This window comes from Cardiocondyla obscurior, linkage group LG02 (genome assembly GCF_019399895.1).
Source record: "Cardiocondyla obscurior isolate alpha-2009 linkage group LG02, Cobs3.1, whole genome shotgun sequence".
Classification (NCBI taxonomy): domain Eukaryota; kingdom Metazoa; phylum Arthropoda; class Insecta; order Hymenoptera; family Formicidae; genus Cardiocondyla; species Cardiocondyla obscurior.
Window position 1 is genome coordinate 9,449,590 of NC_091865.1, and position 14,364 is coordinate 9,463,953.

Below are 14,364 nucleotides of genomic sequence, written 5' to 3' on the forward strand. Positions count from 1 at the left end.
TTGAGGAGATCCTAGAGACTGCTTATTGCGCATGCGATGCCCGCCGTGGGTTTTTCTCGTAAAGTAACGACGCTGGCCGCACTGGAGCACGGAGCAGTGCGATATATTTGGAGCAATCTGAGCTCGGAGTCGGAGTAGTCTCGGAATACTCCGATCGCCACGGTCGGCTCAGCGTTGATATAATGCTGCACGGAAGTCTATCGCATGATTGACACGATGTCCGCGAGCTCGCAGGCGACGTACGCATCTTGGACGACGTTCGCGGAGCGACCCGGCCGGCTCGGCCGCTCGAGCTAGTGCGACGTGAGGTACTTCGTGCCTCGAAGCGTTTATACTGAGGGCTAGTTCGTCGTACGAACTCGGAGCAACGAGAAACTTGCGTTTATGGATGGCCTTTTCCTGGAGGAATGCGCCCCTTACAAAGTACTCCGCTGTAATTTCACGCCAGAATGTCCATTCGAGCTTGCATTCTCGGCCGGCAGCCGCAGAAGTAATTTCAAAGGATTACGCTGTGAATCTTTACGATCCTTTTCCGAAATCGTTACGATCGAGCATTTAGAATTTGCTAACAACAATAGAGGAGAAAATGTTTTTTCTTTTCCAGGGAAAAAGTTATATCGCTAACAAGTATTGGCATTAATTGAAGCAGCAGTTTTTTATTAATTAACACTTGCAATCTGCATTTGGCAAGATACCTCATTCTTCTGTAAACATAATTTAGCATGGATAACATTTGGAAAAGTATAAGATTTAAGTACATCTTTGCTTGCATTTTAATTACCTTCATTGTATCGTGTATAATCAGCATATCTCCCATCAGTATTGGTTAGTCATCGATATATTAATTTAAAAAATAATATTTTAGTGTAAAAAGATTTTTTTTTAATGTAGTTTTAATATTTTAGATGAGTGCAAGTGTGAGGGAAATGCTCAAGCGAATCAACACCTTAAACAAGTATCTGATGAGGTTAATGCACATAAACAAAAGGCTGAACATCGATTGGCCATACTAGTGCCATTTAGAGATCGTTTTGAGGAGTTACTGATATTTGTACCACACATGCAGAAATTCCTGGATAAACAGAACATAGATTATCATATATTCGTATTAAATCAGGTATTGTAGCATTAGGCCCGATATATATTACTGTAATAAGTTTTAAGCTGTAAAAAATTAGTCAATCATATTCGAAATTTTACGAGAATTATTTAATGTTTAAATCTCATATATAATTTTTACAAGGTGGACAGATATAGATTCAATCGGGCATCTCTCATAAATGTAGGCTTTCTGGAAACAGAAAAAGCTTTTGACTACATTGCGATGCACGACGTAGATCTGTTACCGATGAATGATCAATTATCATATGCATATCCAAGTACAGGACCTCATCATATATCATCACCAGATTTACATCCCCGTTACCATTATCTTACTTTTATTGGCGGTATATTACTCATTAAGAGGTAAATCTCGAACAATAATAAATTATAATGAGAATTGATATACCAATCGATATATTACGATTGACTATATGCGATTTTGCAGGGAGCATTTCATACAAGTAAATGGAATGTCCAATAAATATTGGGGATGGGGTCTCGAGGACGACGAGTTTTACGTTCGATTAAAAGAAGCTGGCTTGAGCATTAGTCGTCCGCAAAATATATCAACGGAGAAGCATAATACATTTAAGTGAGTATTATTTTTAAGACTCATAAATTTTATATTTATTACGAGATGTAAAATAAAAATAGATGTAATATTTATCAATTATTATATACGAAATATGTATTACAGGCATATACATGATAGAAATCATAGAAAGAGAGATATGGCGAAATGTTATAATCAACGAGAAGTTACTAGAAAACGAGACCGGCAAACTGGCTTAAACAATGTTTCGTATAAAATACTGAATACAGTTAAGATGACTATATCAGATATTTCATTAACGGTAATTAATATTTCTTTGCTGTGTGATAAATCCAGTACTCCTTGGTGCGAATGTGAAAAACTAGTCGGATCAAAAGATCAAGGAAGATCTAAAGAGAAAAATAAGACTAGTAATAGCAAACTTGCCACTGGATTGTAATTATAAGCTTAGTAATTTAATTGTTGAAGATATAAATGTACTGAAAAACAATCTCGGCATTCTTCCATTTTTTTTTATGTACTCAACTTAGATAAAAATAAAATAGTTCTCTGCAGTGTGTTCAGATAAAAGATTCTGCTTAGAGTACTAATTATTTATATATAAGGTATTTCATAGTAAATGAACACTTTTTCGGAAATAAGTAGAATAGTCAAGATATAAATTTTAGAAATACTAACCGGTTTTGGGCGGTACACCGCTGCCCATATTTTACCGTGTGACTTACTCTACGCACGAATTAGGCGATCGACCGGCCACGAGGTGAGGAAAAACACGGTTTACTATAGAATATTATTTATATTTAAAATGCTTTATGAACCAGCAATCCGTCGTCGATCATAGGTTATTCAATTGTAATTATCAAATAGAAATTATAATTAATTAATGCCCCCAATTATAATGACGCGCACGAATTAGGGCCTTTCGAAAAATAGCGCACGCGAAGCGTGCGCATGGTTTGTTCTAATTATTATAATTCAGTGTGCCTCTGCATGATTTTGGTTTCTAGATCCGTATGAAGTTTTTGTACAGTCCTAACGTGTTTTTTTATATGGTGTTCTACTGTTGAATTTTCTGAATCATGGTTTAGTCCCTTCTGTGCTGCTTCCAGTGCTCCTTCCGCATGTAGATGTCGTAACTTAAGTAGTCTCGATTCATAGTGCAAAAGTTCCTCCTACAAATATTTATTAATAATCTAAATTACGAAAATTTATAAATAGCTTAACATTCAATTAATTATTTTCACGGACATGTGTGAAAGTAAATTAAAGCTGCTTATTATTATAATACCTTTAAAGATGATAACTCTTCAGGGGAGAATTTTGCCTCTAACGCAATCTTCCACAATCCTTGTACTTTAGGTTCTACAAATTCTTTATGATTTGGTCCCTTTGCAGTAAGTCTGTCTAAACGATCAAATCCATTTCTCAGATCTAAATGTTTTTCTCTAAAATAAAATAAAACATAAAATTAAACACTATAAAAATCCATCAGTTAGGCTTTTTAAAACCTTTTGAGTGCTGAATACTCGTGGCCTATGCGGTCCGTACGGACGGCGCGCGGCTGGCTCTGAGCGCAAATTTGCGCTCGATAGATTTCGCTGAACGCATATATGCGCCCATAGCACTCAAAGGGTTAAAATAAAAGAGTATATATACCGAATTAAAGCTGCTTTTTCCATGTGACTCAATTTTTGATTTGGTACATTATTAGATAGTTCTTCTTGCTCTTCTAATTCGTTCCAGCTTTCTGGTTTAATATGTAAGACATCTAAAAATATTAGATATAGTATATAAATACAAAATAAAAACAATATTTGTAAGCTACATATTCTATATGTGGATAAAAAAACTAACTTTCAGATTTTTCTGAGTCATTAGATTGCTCTTTTAATAAACTCATATATTCGTCCACTTTTTGTTGATGATGTTCAAACTCTTGTTTTAAAGTTTCAAGTTCTTCATCTAAAATAAAATAATAAACAATAAAATAAAAATAAGTAAGTTATTTATTCCTAATTAACAATTTTATCTAATAAGTTATATTTATTTTTAAATGTTTTATATATTTAATCATTACTTTGTACATTTTTATTGATATAAACTATGCTCACCAGTAAAACCAGCCATTTCAGCTTTAGCCCATAATTTGTTGAGTTTTACATCATTAAATACATCTTTGGCAACATAATTGCTACCATCATTCAGTGCTTTATGTATTTTAAGTAACTTTGGATCCTCAGTTTCGGCAAAGTGCTCCAATAAGCCATATGTGCTCATTATTCCTTATTGGAAACAAAATAAAATTACATAAGATTAAAATTCATCATAAAATAAATGTAAGTAGTCCACTGATAAAAAAAAATTACCGATAAGTTTCTGCCTAAGTCGAGCCTCTTCCAAACCATCAGAATCCTTTCCATTAGACTTGAAATGCTTATATGCAATTTCTTCTTTGTCATGAATTTTCAGATCGCTGAAGATTGAATGCAGCTTAGTATCTGTCAGACGCTAAAGCAGAAAAATTTATGTATATAAAATACGTTAATTAAGCTAATTATTTGATATGCAATGCAGTTGTATCTGTTACTCACTTTTTTGGCTTTGACCCATAGCACATTCAACTTTGCCATCCTGAATGGCTTGTCCAAGTCTTTGAGAGACGTCGGGAGTTGTGGAGACTCCACATATTTAGCTTTGTTCGCTTCGGCAGAGTATTTATTTTCTCCTACGCTAGTATGAATGTAAAGTAAATTCAGACTTATTAAGAAAATTAATTGTGCGCTTAAAAAGATCATTTTTACTCAAAGTTGATTATTCGAGCTGTGAAATATGATCCACAGACGACGAAAGCGAAACTGACGTATGACACGTTTTACATACATTAGCTTGTTGTTTTTTTTTTGTAACTGAAGTAGAGTTTATCTTTCTCTCTGCAAATAGAAAGACGGACTAGACAGAGATAAAATGCTGAGTTGGTGTAGTTAGTTCAGCAGGTTCAGCTGCAAAGAACAAGCCTCACCTGACACGCCAGTTAAAAAACAATTGAAAGTGTGGAAACCGCCCGGTTAACGATTATAATTCCATGAAAAAGAGATTCCAAAAACTGTGTCAATAGAGAATTATTACTTTTTTTTCTTGTTCTTGTTGAAAACTCCGAGTAACTCCGAAAGGATGCCACCGAAAAAGGTTATATTCTAACGCATTTTTGTTCACGAGTCGCGTTTGATAAGATAATAATTTAAAAGTATACGTTAAAATACAACGCAATAAAACGAAAATTTGTGTAATATGTATATATTATATTTTTATTTATATATTATGTTTTTATTTAATAAATTGTTTGAATTGTAACATGTTTCTACTTTTGTATTTCACGTAGGAAAGTATAATTTTTGTGATGAACGTCGGAATCGTCCGTCATGGTACACAAAGCAGCTCACAGTTGTTGGATAAACAAAAATTTATTCTTAAACATATTATACAAAAAAAGGTTTGCTTTTTTTTTGCTTCATTATTAGTGGCAAATGTTGGTATTTGTATTTCTTATAATTAAAAAAAATTCTTTACAGATTTTTTTACGCCCTAAAGATGAGGTAGGAGTAATACTGATGGGTTCAGACAGTAGTAAAAGTGACAGTGTTACAGGGTTAGACAATGTCCAAGAACTGTGTAAAATGCAAGTTGGAAACTGGGATTTGATTAAAAAGATTGAGAAGCTGAACACTACTAATCTGAGTTGTTCTTGGATGGAGGCAATTTATGCTGCAATTGAATATATAAAACATGAATGTGTGTAAGTATTTAAATATTATTTTTTTAAAAATATAGTTGAAAATATTACTCTATTATTAATATCTAGTTTTAATAAAAAGTGTTTTTTTTTTATTAATTAAATTTACTATATTTTTTATTTCAGAGATAATAATGAAAGGAAAATAATCTTGCTATCTACTTTTAACGAAGAGAAGGATATTGTTGATCAATTTGAAGCAGAAGATATTGTAAAAAAATTAAATGAAAAGGAAATTTTCTTTATAGCAATGTATTGTTTTGTTATTAATAATAATTACTTATGAAAATTAGAATAAAAATATAAAAAAGATAAAAAATTATATGTTGTAGTGGGGAGAGAGCATTGGATGATATAGATGAAGAATCTGAAACAGCCAGTGAAGCATTGCTTCGGAATGTTTTACAACAGGTAATTTAAGCAGAAAAAGTTATCTAATTATTACAAAATTAAAAAATATGATTTTATATAGACACACGTAATAATAAATTTATTATTAATTGTAATTATTGTGTAATATTTTACAGGTTAATGGTCAAAATCTCAGTTTTGAGCAAGCTATGTTGGATGTACGGTTTTACAAACGCCCGTCAACTAAACCACGTCCATGGTCCTGCTCAATGGAATTGGGTGATTTTTCTATACCGATTATTGGAATTTCTAAAGTAAAGCTTTAAAATATAAAATAATTACGTTTTTTTTGTATATGTATTGTTACGTATTATTTATGTTTTAGATGATGAATGAGGTAAAGTTACCAAACATGGTACAGAAGGCTAAAATAAGTACCCTCGATGTAACTGATCAAGAAATATCGATTAAAAGTATCGCTGAATGGACAGATAACAATAAAACAATTTACACGGAAGAGGATATTATTCGTAGTTACGTGTATGGTGGCAAGGCTATTCCTGTTTCAGGTAATTTATATTTTACTGCAAAATTAATTTTGTTTTACATAATATAAATCTAGATAACTGATGTCTACAATGTTCTGATAGAGGAAGCCAAAGCATCAATGACTCAGAACAGTAATAAGAAATGTTACAAGATTCATGGTTTTACTGCAAGAGAAAACGTTCCTATGGAGTATTGGTTGTCGAATGGCACTTACGTTATTGTACCTGCTACTGAAGTATGATAGAATTTTTATATTATAAACAGTTATAAAATTCAATTATCAATATCAAATATCACATAATGATAAAAATAAACAAAAAATTTCTTGTAGTCGGGAAGCGTACCATTTTATAGTCTTGTACAAGCTATGGTTGACAAAAATGTCGTTGCGATAGTAGAAAAAGTGTACAGAAATAATCTTGAGCCTAACATGGTGGCATTATTTCCAAGTATTGATGTACCAAACGAATGGTTGGATACATCAAATTTGGATACAAAACTATGGGTGAGAATATTTTCGTTATTTCTTATTTTATTAATGTTGATCGTATTAAAGAGTTTTTTATAACAGTGTTTTATCGAGATTGCTTTGCCATTTGAGCAAGATTATGTAGCAATAATTGAAAAACCATTAAAATTCGTGAATAATGAATTATCAAAAGAGCAAAGTGATGCCGTAGACGAATTATTATCGTCGTTAGAATTGCCTAAAGCGTAAGTATATAACTTAAATATAAAATATAATTAATAAATTATGCAAGAAGTAAAGCTTATAATTTTTACTACATTTATATAATATTATTAAATTGTTTATTAGCACTGCGACTAACGGCTGTGAAAAGTATTTGCCGGGATTCATGCCCGAACCTGGAACGCAACACATGTGGGATACATTAGCAGCTCGTGCACTCCATCCTGACAAGCCATTACCGCCTATCGCTGACGATGTGTTAAATCTTTTAGAGCAACCCGAATTTTTGAAAGAAAAATGCAAACCAGTAGCTGAAAAAATCAAAAACTTGTTTCTCTTAGAGAAAAAAGAGCCTCTTTACAGAAAGTAAGCTATTTTTTAACAAGATTAAAGATTATATTTAAAGATATTTTGTTTCTTTTTTAGCCGAAAAAAATTGGCAGAAATGGCTAGTAAACAATCTGATGCTGACAACGATGTATTTATGACACAAACAGTTAAAAAAGAAAAGAAAGATACTACACACAACGATAGCGATAAGTCGAAAAATAACGAACTATTTGATGATTGCGATTTCAATGTTGATGAAATTGTAAGTATACCAATTCTGTAAAATATATAATTTTAGATATGTGACTTTTCTATATACAATAAACTTTTTCTAAAAGTATGAATATTATTACAGGATAACATATAGAAAACTGTTGGCGGTAATTATTTTTATAATTATATTACAATAAAAAAAATGTAATGCCACTATTGTAGTAAGAACCATATATAATTTATTTTTTCGGAATGATAACTGTTTATTTTTTGGAAAGTTTCTTTTTGTGCCAGAAGTAACGATGACGCTATCATCGATCGAATACGGGAAAAACGAGGCCCGTCCACCCACATAACGCCTACATTTCTTCTATTCTCAATTTACCAAAAATGTGTTAGTGTTTAAATATTACAGTTAATTGCTTAATAATTGATTAAAGATTTACGGAATAAGAGGTAATCTTTTGGAAAAACAAATTTTTACGTGTACATAACCATTCAAGCGAAATCTTATTATTAATTTTTTTATTTATTAAGCTGAAAAAAGATTTTGAATTTATATATTGATAATGCGGTCATATGCCAAAATAAAATGTTAGTTATGAAAAATATCAGAATTATACATAATACATTTACAAATTGATTTTATAATTTATTCTCTCTTCATTTACATAGCTCTTTCATTATTTCATTGATTTGTTTCACGAGAATGATGCGTGGCGATCATCTCGTATCTATAAAAGGAAAGAGATCTGGTGCGGTGCGAGAGCAATTGCCTATGAAACGCGCGATTCTTCATTGACGGTCCTTGTATTTGAAGAGACCTGTATCCAGCGGTGAATCAAGACACTTTAAAGCCTTGAACGCAATTTAATTTGGTGACGGAACTTTGCCTACTCACGCAACTGTATGTTTTGGAAAGTATAAAATTTCAGAATTATTTTATTTATAAAATACATGTTGAGACCAACAGACTAGACTACTTATCAATCATTGCTTTACGTATAAAAATTTAAAAACACTAAGCTTTTAATTGTAATACTAATGTATCAATTTTTATTATAATATTTTACTTAATTCCATCTATATCGAATGTTAACAAAGTACTGAAGTTATAATATTTCACTATTAATATTCTTTCTACGAATTCGCAGGGCGAGACTGATTGCTATCTGCTGCGACCTAACGGATGGTTCTCAGGCGGGAAGGACGCGATCACGGCTCAGTCGAACTGCCACGAATAGCGCGAATCAGTCGACGAGGAGACGCCGTGTTGCGAGGATCAACAGGTGCCCAGGAAGCATGGGTAAGTCGAGCACAATTTAGTCCGACTCCACCTTGACACTCCACTCTTGCTCAACGAAGCGGACCGACCGCGTCGGATATTGCCCTTCGCGACATGCGGAATCTCACAACCTGTCGACGCGCCACGCTGGAATCTCGGAAAGCACCTCAATCCTGAATCCTTCCTCCAACGCGTGCACCTCTGACGTCACAAAGTCGGTGAATTTAGCACGGAAATTTAGCAATCAAGTTTCGTTACGGTCGAGTACCTTCAGCAGTTCTGTTGAATAATTCCTTGACCGTAAATAATAAGAATACGTAATTTCCTAAAACGTGGCAGAAAGGTTTCCGTTTTTTTTAGACGCTTATTAATTGGCTTATTAATAGACAAATATTATTTGGATGAAGTCTTCTTTGCTCTTTGTTGCGCATTTAAGAGAAATTAATTAGTCACTCTTAGTTTCAATTTATTCTCTCGAATATAGGTGCTTAGAAAATATAATATTGTAGCAAAATTTCTCGCATTTATAAAGTTTGTCGTGTATATAAAGGTGAAAGTTTATAATTTAGAAAAAGTATAAATAAATTTCTTGTGTATGAATTATGCACCTCGAGCTGTATAAATGAGAAATAACACGCGGAACGATATGACTTGTCTGATGTATATAAAAATGTGGTTTCGTCAAATTACAGACGCGAAATAATGTTGGAATGTACAAGAGAATGAGAAAATTATCAGATTCGAATCGCACAGCTGTTAACAGTGTATTCTATTCGAATTAGATGCTATAAAATGCCACGGATAAATGCCTGGACGTGAAAATGTCATGTGAAGATGCATCTCGGTATACACAGTTAAATGTTATATAATCTGCATTATCGCCGAGTAAAAGTGATGTCTGTTCTGGGTACATTTATTTGTCAAGTCGAGCTATTTCCTGTTTTAGAGCGAAGAAAAGAGGCATGTTGCAGCGTGAATCGAGATTTATTTGACTGTGACGGCGGCACAAATTTATGCGTCAGGGCACTTGGGGCCAATGCAGCTGCTCGCGGATATATTGTACGCGTAGGGCGTTGCGCAAATGACAGGGAAAGTTTCGTGGGCTGTAATAACGTCGAAAAAGCCAAAACGGATTCGATTGATTGTGTATCTACAACGCCGAGGAAAAAGGAGCTTTCTTGTCCGCGACGACGACGCTTCTCGAGGCCGAGCTCTGGCCGTTGACCGTGAAAAAAATACATGAACGATGCGAGAAGATAGTAGGCGCGCGCTGACCTAGAATTGAAAAACGTATAAACATGTACGTTAATCGACTTGTGGGAGGAGAGAAAAAAAAGGCGAGGATTTATCGGGAGTCGTGATCTCATTCACACATATACATACAATTACGATTGGAAGAAATTATCTGTATCCTCAATTAACGGAGATTTTTACAACTATAAACGTGACTCGATAAAATAATTCGTATAATCGTTTAGTTTTTAATCGGTCAATTACGAATAATTTAATTAAAAAAAAACGACAAACTAATTTATTCAAACCATTTGATTAAGTAATTAAGAGAGAATAAATAGTTCAAAGAAGTATTCATTGCAATACTCAATAATTTGGTGATTAATACAAAAAGAAAAAACTGTTACCTTGATGCTACGTTTTTGCGTTCTCTTAGATACTTTCGTCTTTTAACGGCAGAATTATGACGTTTAAATTGCGTAAAGTAGATTGCCGCCGGTAAATATCCTTTCTCTATCTTTTTTTTTTAATTTATTTTTTATGTGATAGTGCACCATGTTGCAGAGTTGATTTTTCCACGCTGACTCACTTTTTTGCTTTTGCAGGGAACACTTACGTCTACAGCCTGTTCGTCGCACTCGCTGTAAGTGGCTGAACTTTCATCTCTGTGCGGAGCTCCTGCAAGTGCATTTTCCTGCGCTTCTTATTTCCGGAAGCGAAATTGTTTTCCCCATGCACGTTATCATGAGAACTTTTTGCCGTTGAAACACTAATAATTCGCACCAACGAATAAAAAAAAACAATGCTGTTAATTAATCGAAATCGCACATAAATTAATCGTGACTAATTCTTGTAATGAGCGCGAGAAACTTCCTGACATAAAATTAAAACAATTGTCTTTTTCTTTTAATTTTTCTACTGAACTAGTGTACATCTTTCTGTAAGCTTGTTTGGTTTAATTACGCAATGCAAATAATAATTTTTCGTCATATTTGTATGTGTCGTTTGTTCTTTTAGACGCTGCTTGTTGCGGTAGAATGCGGCGACATAATGCGAAAGAGCATCGTCTTCGATAAAAATACTCCGGATGTGTTTTATTGTCCGCAACACAAGCCGATCGGTTTCGAGAAGATGCTGGTCAAAGCGAGACCGCTCTCTAGGCTCTGCCAGTTCGAGGGCCGTCCGATTCCTGAAGATTACAAGAGCGACTGTTACAACGACGTGGACGAGACCGAATACGCTTGTAAGGAAAAATACAGAATCATGGTGAGTGTCGAGTTTTACTTGAAATTGCAGTAAATCACGCGTGCGAAAAGCAAAATCGACGGTGAAAACACGTCGTTTATATAGCTCTTAAAAAAATGAATGTGCATATGACCAAGACAAAATCAAATTGAAGACAATTTTAAAGAATTTTATATTCTTTTAAGAAACTCACAAAATTTCTCTCGATATATTTGAAAACAATAATTTTTCTGCGACTATTTTCAAATTTATTTACTTTTTAATTAGATGTGTCGTTAGCAATATGATTAATGAGCTCGTAAACGATAAAGAATTAATATTTAACTATTAACTTAAAAAAAAAAAAAAAGATTGAACAACGTTTTGCTCGATCTGTGTTGTAATGTTAAAAACGCTGCAACGCATGTAACGGATTGGTGTCGGTTTTTTTTTCTCATTACAGAAGCGATTCAATAATGCAGATGGGAAGTCGAGAATCATTGACGCCGAGAAGTAGACCGAGAATGATGCTGCACGGCCGCAATCCACGCTCACACAAATCATAAAATCCAATAGAGTCAAAGTCACATTATACTAATGCTCGGGGCTGCTATTGCGTCGGATGGAGCTCAACCATTCGCAAATAATACTTTTAATGAATAATATTGGCGGCGTAGATAAAATCGCCTTTATAATAATTAGTTATCTATTTCTTCATATTATAATACTTCGAAAGTGGTTCAAACATAAACGTAAAGAAACTGCGTGGAAAAATAAATCTTATGATTATCATTGATTTAATTAACTACTTACAATCTTCTTTGATTTAAAAATTTGGGAATTTTTGGAGTGGAAAGTTCGCAATTTTCGAGAAAAATTATATTGAAAAATGGTATATAAAACATTTTGGTGATGTTGTACGTACGTAATATGTATTAAAACAAAAGTGCGTTTATATTTGAATAATTTTCGTAAATAGTAATCGTTTGCGAACAATATATAAATAATTAAATCACTGCCACATTGAATATCCAAGATGAAGAAGTGGATAACGAAAGAAATACAATTAACAGACAGAAATAAGATGTTTAGAAAGTAACGAGATATTTTAATATACGTTTTTTCACTTATTTTAGAATATAAATTATGATAAAGAATGATAAAATTGGTTCCTTAACTTTTAATTAAGCTTCGTCAAGGGAGAATATATTTTTATAACATTATTAATAAAACTAACCACGATGGAGTTGGTGATTGATTATTAACTCTTTGACGGAGCTTCGGAAAGTATTACTGCTTTTATAGGATTGAACTAGTATAGCTTTGTCAATCATGTATTATTGGGCCATATTATATCAACCATATTACCAGCATTTACCTTATAATGCTTATAGATTATTTTAGCCATGGATATAAAATATTCTATTTTATTTCGTGATAGTAAAAGAAAATAAGAACTTCATAAAATATGTGTTAAATACTTATTAAAAAAAAAACAAATTTTATACCGCTTGAAAAAACTATTGGAAACTTTTCACGAATCTATAAATGTAATTTATCTGATAAAATTTCTTATTTAACAGTATATACACAAAGGTTTTACTTTTATATTTGCCGTATATATACATGAATAAAAAATTGGTAGAAATAAATATTGTTTATTAGATTATATTTTATTATCGACTTGTATCATATCTTGAAGGCCACATCAAAATCAAGAATACGTGGTACGTAATTCTTCAAGATTAAGTCCAGATAAATAATTAATAATCAATACCATGTACGAAGAAAAAAATGTATATTACGTTGTGGATAAACTATTTACATGGTTATCATGCATGTGATTATCTATCGACCTTTGTTTTAGATGAGGCTGCATCCACCAGGAAGTAACACGCCTTATAACGGGACACGCCTGTCCAAGTTTCTGGCCTTCGACAAAGATTTGTCGCACGCGCGGAAAAAGAATCAAGTGTAGGAGAGCAGCTGCGTTCATTCAAGGATAACGGGAAATTTTATGCTAATGCAAACTAAAAATATTCACGCGACAACATATTAGTAATATTAATCTTACATGGAGAACGCAACTAAGGACAAAATTGTTGAGTTCCTGTAATGCAATTAATGAGAATTCGTATCCCATCCCATATTTGTATATACCGTTGATTGGATTGAATTTATTGCTGCACGCTCATGCATGTTACCACTTTACTTGTGATACTTGTGTTACTTTGTTGCTTAGTCACGTAATTAAATAAAGAAAAAAAGAATAATATATATTTAAAGAAATATTTCCATTTATATGTATACATTATGTTACTGTAATTATGTACAACGTGTGTAGTATCTTGATTACGTATTAATTTATTTAGAATAAAATATGCAGATTAACATGATGTATATTTATTCCAGTGACATTTCAGAAGTTCTCACGTAAATTCGATGCATTCATGTCACGGTATGTATAATCACGGAAATGTGCTAGTAAAATTGGTGAAGGATAAATAGAGACTTAATCAATTATTTTATTTTTACTGCAAAAAAATGACGAGATCATTCTTCATATTAAAAAATGCATTAACATTCGAATAAATAATATCGAATTCTCAATTATAATTAAAGGGAAACAGTAATTTAATTATGTATTTATATAAAATTGTACATAATCGAGAAATTAAACCTAACAACGATGACCAAACTGTCAATATCGGGGTTTCGTGTAGTTTCGCGGCCGCAGCCGCGGCTCCGGGCACCTCGAATCGTTCAAAAAGTATTAGGAAGTATTAGAAATATAGAAGGAGTGGGTTAGTAACACGGACCCGTTTTCCGCCTAGTTTCTGGCGACCATCATGAATTAGCGGGAACAATGTTCGCTATTGATTGGCCCATACAGACCAATCAAGTAATAAAAATTATTTTATTTTATTTATTTTATTGGTTAGCGTTTTCCCGCTAATTCATGATGGCCGTCAAGAAATTGGCGGAAACAGGAGTCTTGCCTTGTCAACAACTTACTCCTTTTATTCTTCTAATTATATCTA

General features: G+C 33.0%; 4 protein-coding genes across 9 annotated transcripts; 3 read left to right on the forward strand and 1 right to left on the reverse strand.

Moving 5' to 3' along the window:
• The first annotated feature begins 70 nt into the window (after positions 1 to 70).
• On the forward strand, positions 71 to 2,147 carry Beta4galt7 (beta-1,4-galactosyltransferase 7). Of its 4 annotated transcripts, none has more exons than XM_070673771.1 (6): positions 77 to 511; positions 605 to 825; positions 906 to 1,117; positions 1,244 to 1,467; positions 1,550 to 1,696; positions 1,802 to 2,147. In XM_070673771.1, exons 2-6 carry the CDS (start codon positions 723 to 725, stop codon positions 2,094 to 2,096), a joined length of 981 nt encoding a protein of 326 aa, XP_070529872.1. In that variant the 5' UTR covers positions 77 to 511; positions 605 to 722; the 3' UTR covers positions 2,097 to 2,147. The 4 variants fall into 4 exon arrangements, with proteins under 4 accessions (XP_070529861.1, XP_070529872.1, XP_070529877.1 ...); XM_070673776.1 differs by having other exon boundaries at positions 77 to 490; XM_070673760.1 differs by lacking the exon at positions 605 to 825 and having other exon boundaries at positions 71 to 490.
• A 286-nt stretch (positions 2,148 to 2,433) lies between these two features.
• LOC139112671 (alpha-2-macroglobulin receptor-associated protein) lies at positions 2,434 to 4,547 on the reverse strand. Its single transcript, XM_070673749.1, has 7 exons — positions 4,249 to 4,547; positions 4,024 to 4,165; positions 3,769 to 3,939; positions 3,512 to 3,619; positions 3,314 to 3,425; positions 2,946 to 3,102; positions 2,434 to 2,829 (listed from the first exon to the last, which is right to left on the reverse strand). The coding sequence occupies exons 1-7, from the start codon at positions 4,450 to 4,452 to the stop codon at positions 2,626 to 2,628; spliced, it is 1,098 nt and encodes a 365-aa protein (XP_070529850.1). The 5' UTR covers positions 4,453 to 4,547; the 3' UTR covers positions 2,434 to 2,625.
• Positions 4,548 to 4,665: 118 nt separating this feature from the next.
• LOC139112621 (X-ray repair cross-complementing protein 5) lies at positions 4,666 to 8,425 on the forward strand. 3 transcript variants are annotated; one of them, XM_070673710.1, is made up of 14 exons: positions 4,666 to 4,843; positions 5,037 to 5,147; positions 5,227 to 5,450; positions 5,574 to 5,699; positions 5,780 to 5,858; positions 5,975 to 6,112; positions 6,184 to 6,367; positions 6,449 to 6,582; positions 6,679 to 6,852; positions 6,919 to 7,061; positions 7,165 to 7,404; positions 7,465 to 7,630; positions 7,724 to 7,748; positions 8,290 to 8,425. In XM_070673710.1, the coding sequence occupies exons 1-13, from the start codon at positions 4,829 to 4,831 to the stop codon at positions 7,733 to 7,735; spliced, it is 1,746 nt and encodes a 581-aa protein (XP_070529811.1). In that variant the 5' UTR covers positions 4,666 to 4,828; the 3' UTR covers positions 7,736 to 7,748; positions 8,290 to 8,425. The 3 variants fall into 3 exon arrangements, with proteins under 3 accessions (XP_070529811.1, XP_070529805.1, XP_070529815.1); XM_070673704.1 differs by lacking the exon at positions 8,290 to 8,425 and having other exon boundaries at positions 7,724 to 8,220; XM_070673714.1 differs by lacking the exon at positions 8,290 to 8,425 and having other exon boundaries at positions 4,836 to 4,947; positions 7,724 to 8,220.
• Positions 8,426 to 8,754: 329 nt separating this feature from the next.
• Positions 8,755 to 13,714, forward strand: LOC139112726 (uncharacterized). The gene is made up of 4 exons (XM_070673795.1): positions 8,755 to 8,887; positions 10,705 to 10,742; positions 11,117 to 11,365; positions 13,191 to 13,714. Exons 1-4 carry the CDS (start codon positions 8,884 to 8,886, stop codon positions 13,299 to 13,301), a joined length of 402 nt encoding a protein of 133 aa, XP_070529896.1. The 5' UTR covers positions 8,755 to 8,883; the 3' UTR covers positions 13,302 to 13,714.
• The last annotated feature ends 650 nt before the right edge of the window (positions 13,715 to 14,364 follow it).

Coding starts and splice junctions, on each gene's coding strand:
- Beta4galt7 (XM_070673760.1), top strand. CDS start 385: ATGGATGGCCTTTTCCTGGAGGAATGCGCCCCTTACAAAGTACTCCGC. Junction 491..905: donor CTCGGCCGGCAGCCGCAGAA/GTAATTTCAAAG, acceptor TTAATATTTTAG/ATGAGTGCAAGTGTGAGGGA. Junction 1,118..1,243: donor ATATATTCGTATTAAATCAG/GTATTGTAGCAT, acceptor AATTTTTACAAG/GTGGACAGATATAGATTCAA.
- LOC139112671 (XM_070673749.1), bottom strand. CDS start 4,452: ATGATCTTTTTAAGCGCACAATTAATTTTCTTAATAAGTCTGAATTTA. Junction 3,620..3,768: donor TGAAATGGCTGGTTTTACTG/GTGAGCATAGTT, acceptor ATTTTATTTTAG/ATGAAGAACTTGAAACTTTA. Junction 3,103..3,313: donor GAAAAAGCAGCTTTAATTCG/GTATATATACTC, acceptor ATTTTATTTTAG/AGAAAAACATTTAGATCTGA.
- LOC139112621 (XM_070673710.1), top strand. Junction 5,451..5,573: donor TATATAAAACATGAATGTGT/GTAAGTATTTAA, acceptor TTTTTATTTCAG/AGATAATAATGAAAGGAAAA. Junction 7,405..7,464: donor AAAGAGCCTCTTTACAGAAA/GTAAGCTATTTT, acceptor TTTCTTTTTTAG/CCGAAAAAAATTGGCAGAAA.
- LOC139112726 (XM_070673795.1), top strand. Junction 10,743..11,116: donor GCCTGTTCGTCGCACTCGCT/GTAAGTGGCTGA, acceptor TTGTTCTTTTAG/ACGCTGCTTGTTGCGGTAGA. Junction 11,366..13,190: donor AGGAAAAATACAGAATCATG/GTGAGTGTCGAG, acceptor CCTTTGTTTTAG/ATGAGGCTGCATCCACCAGG.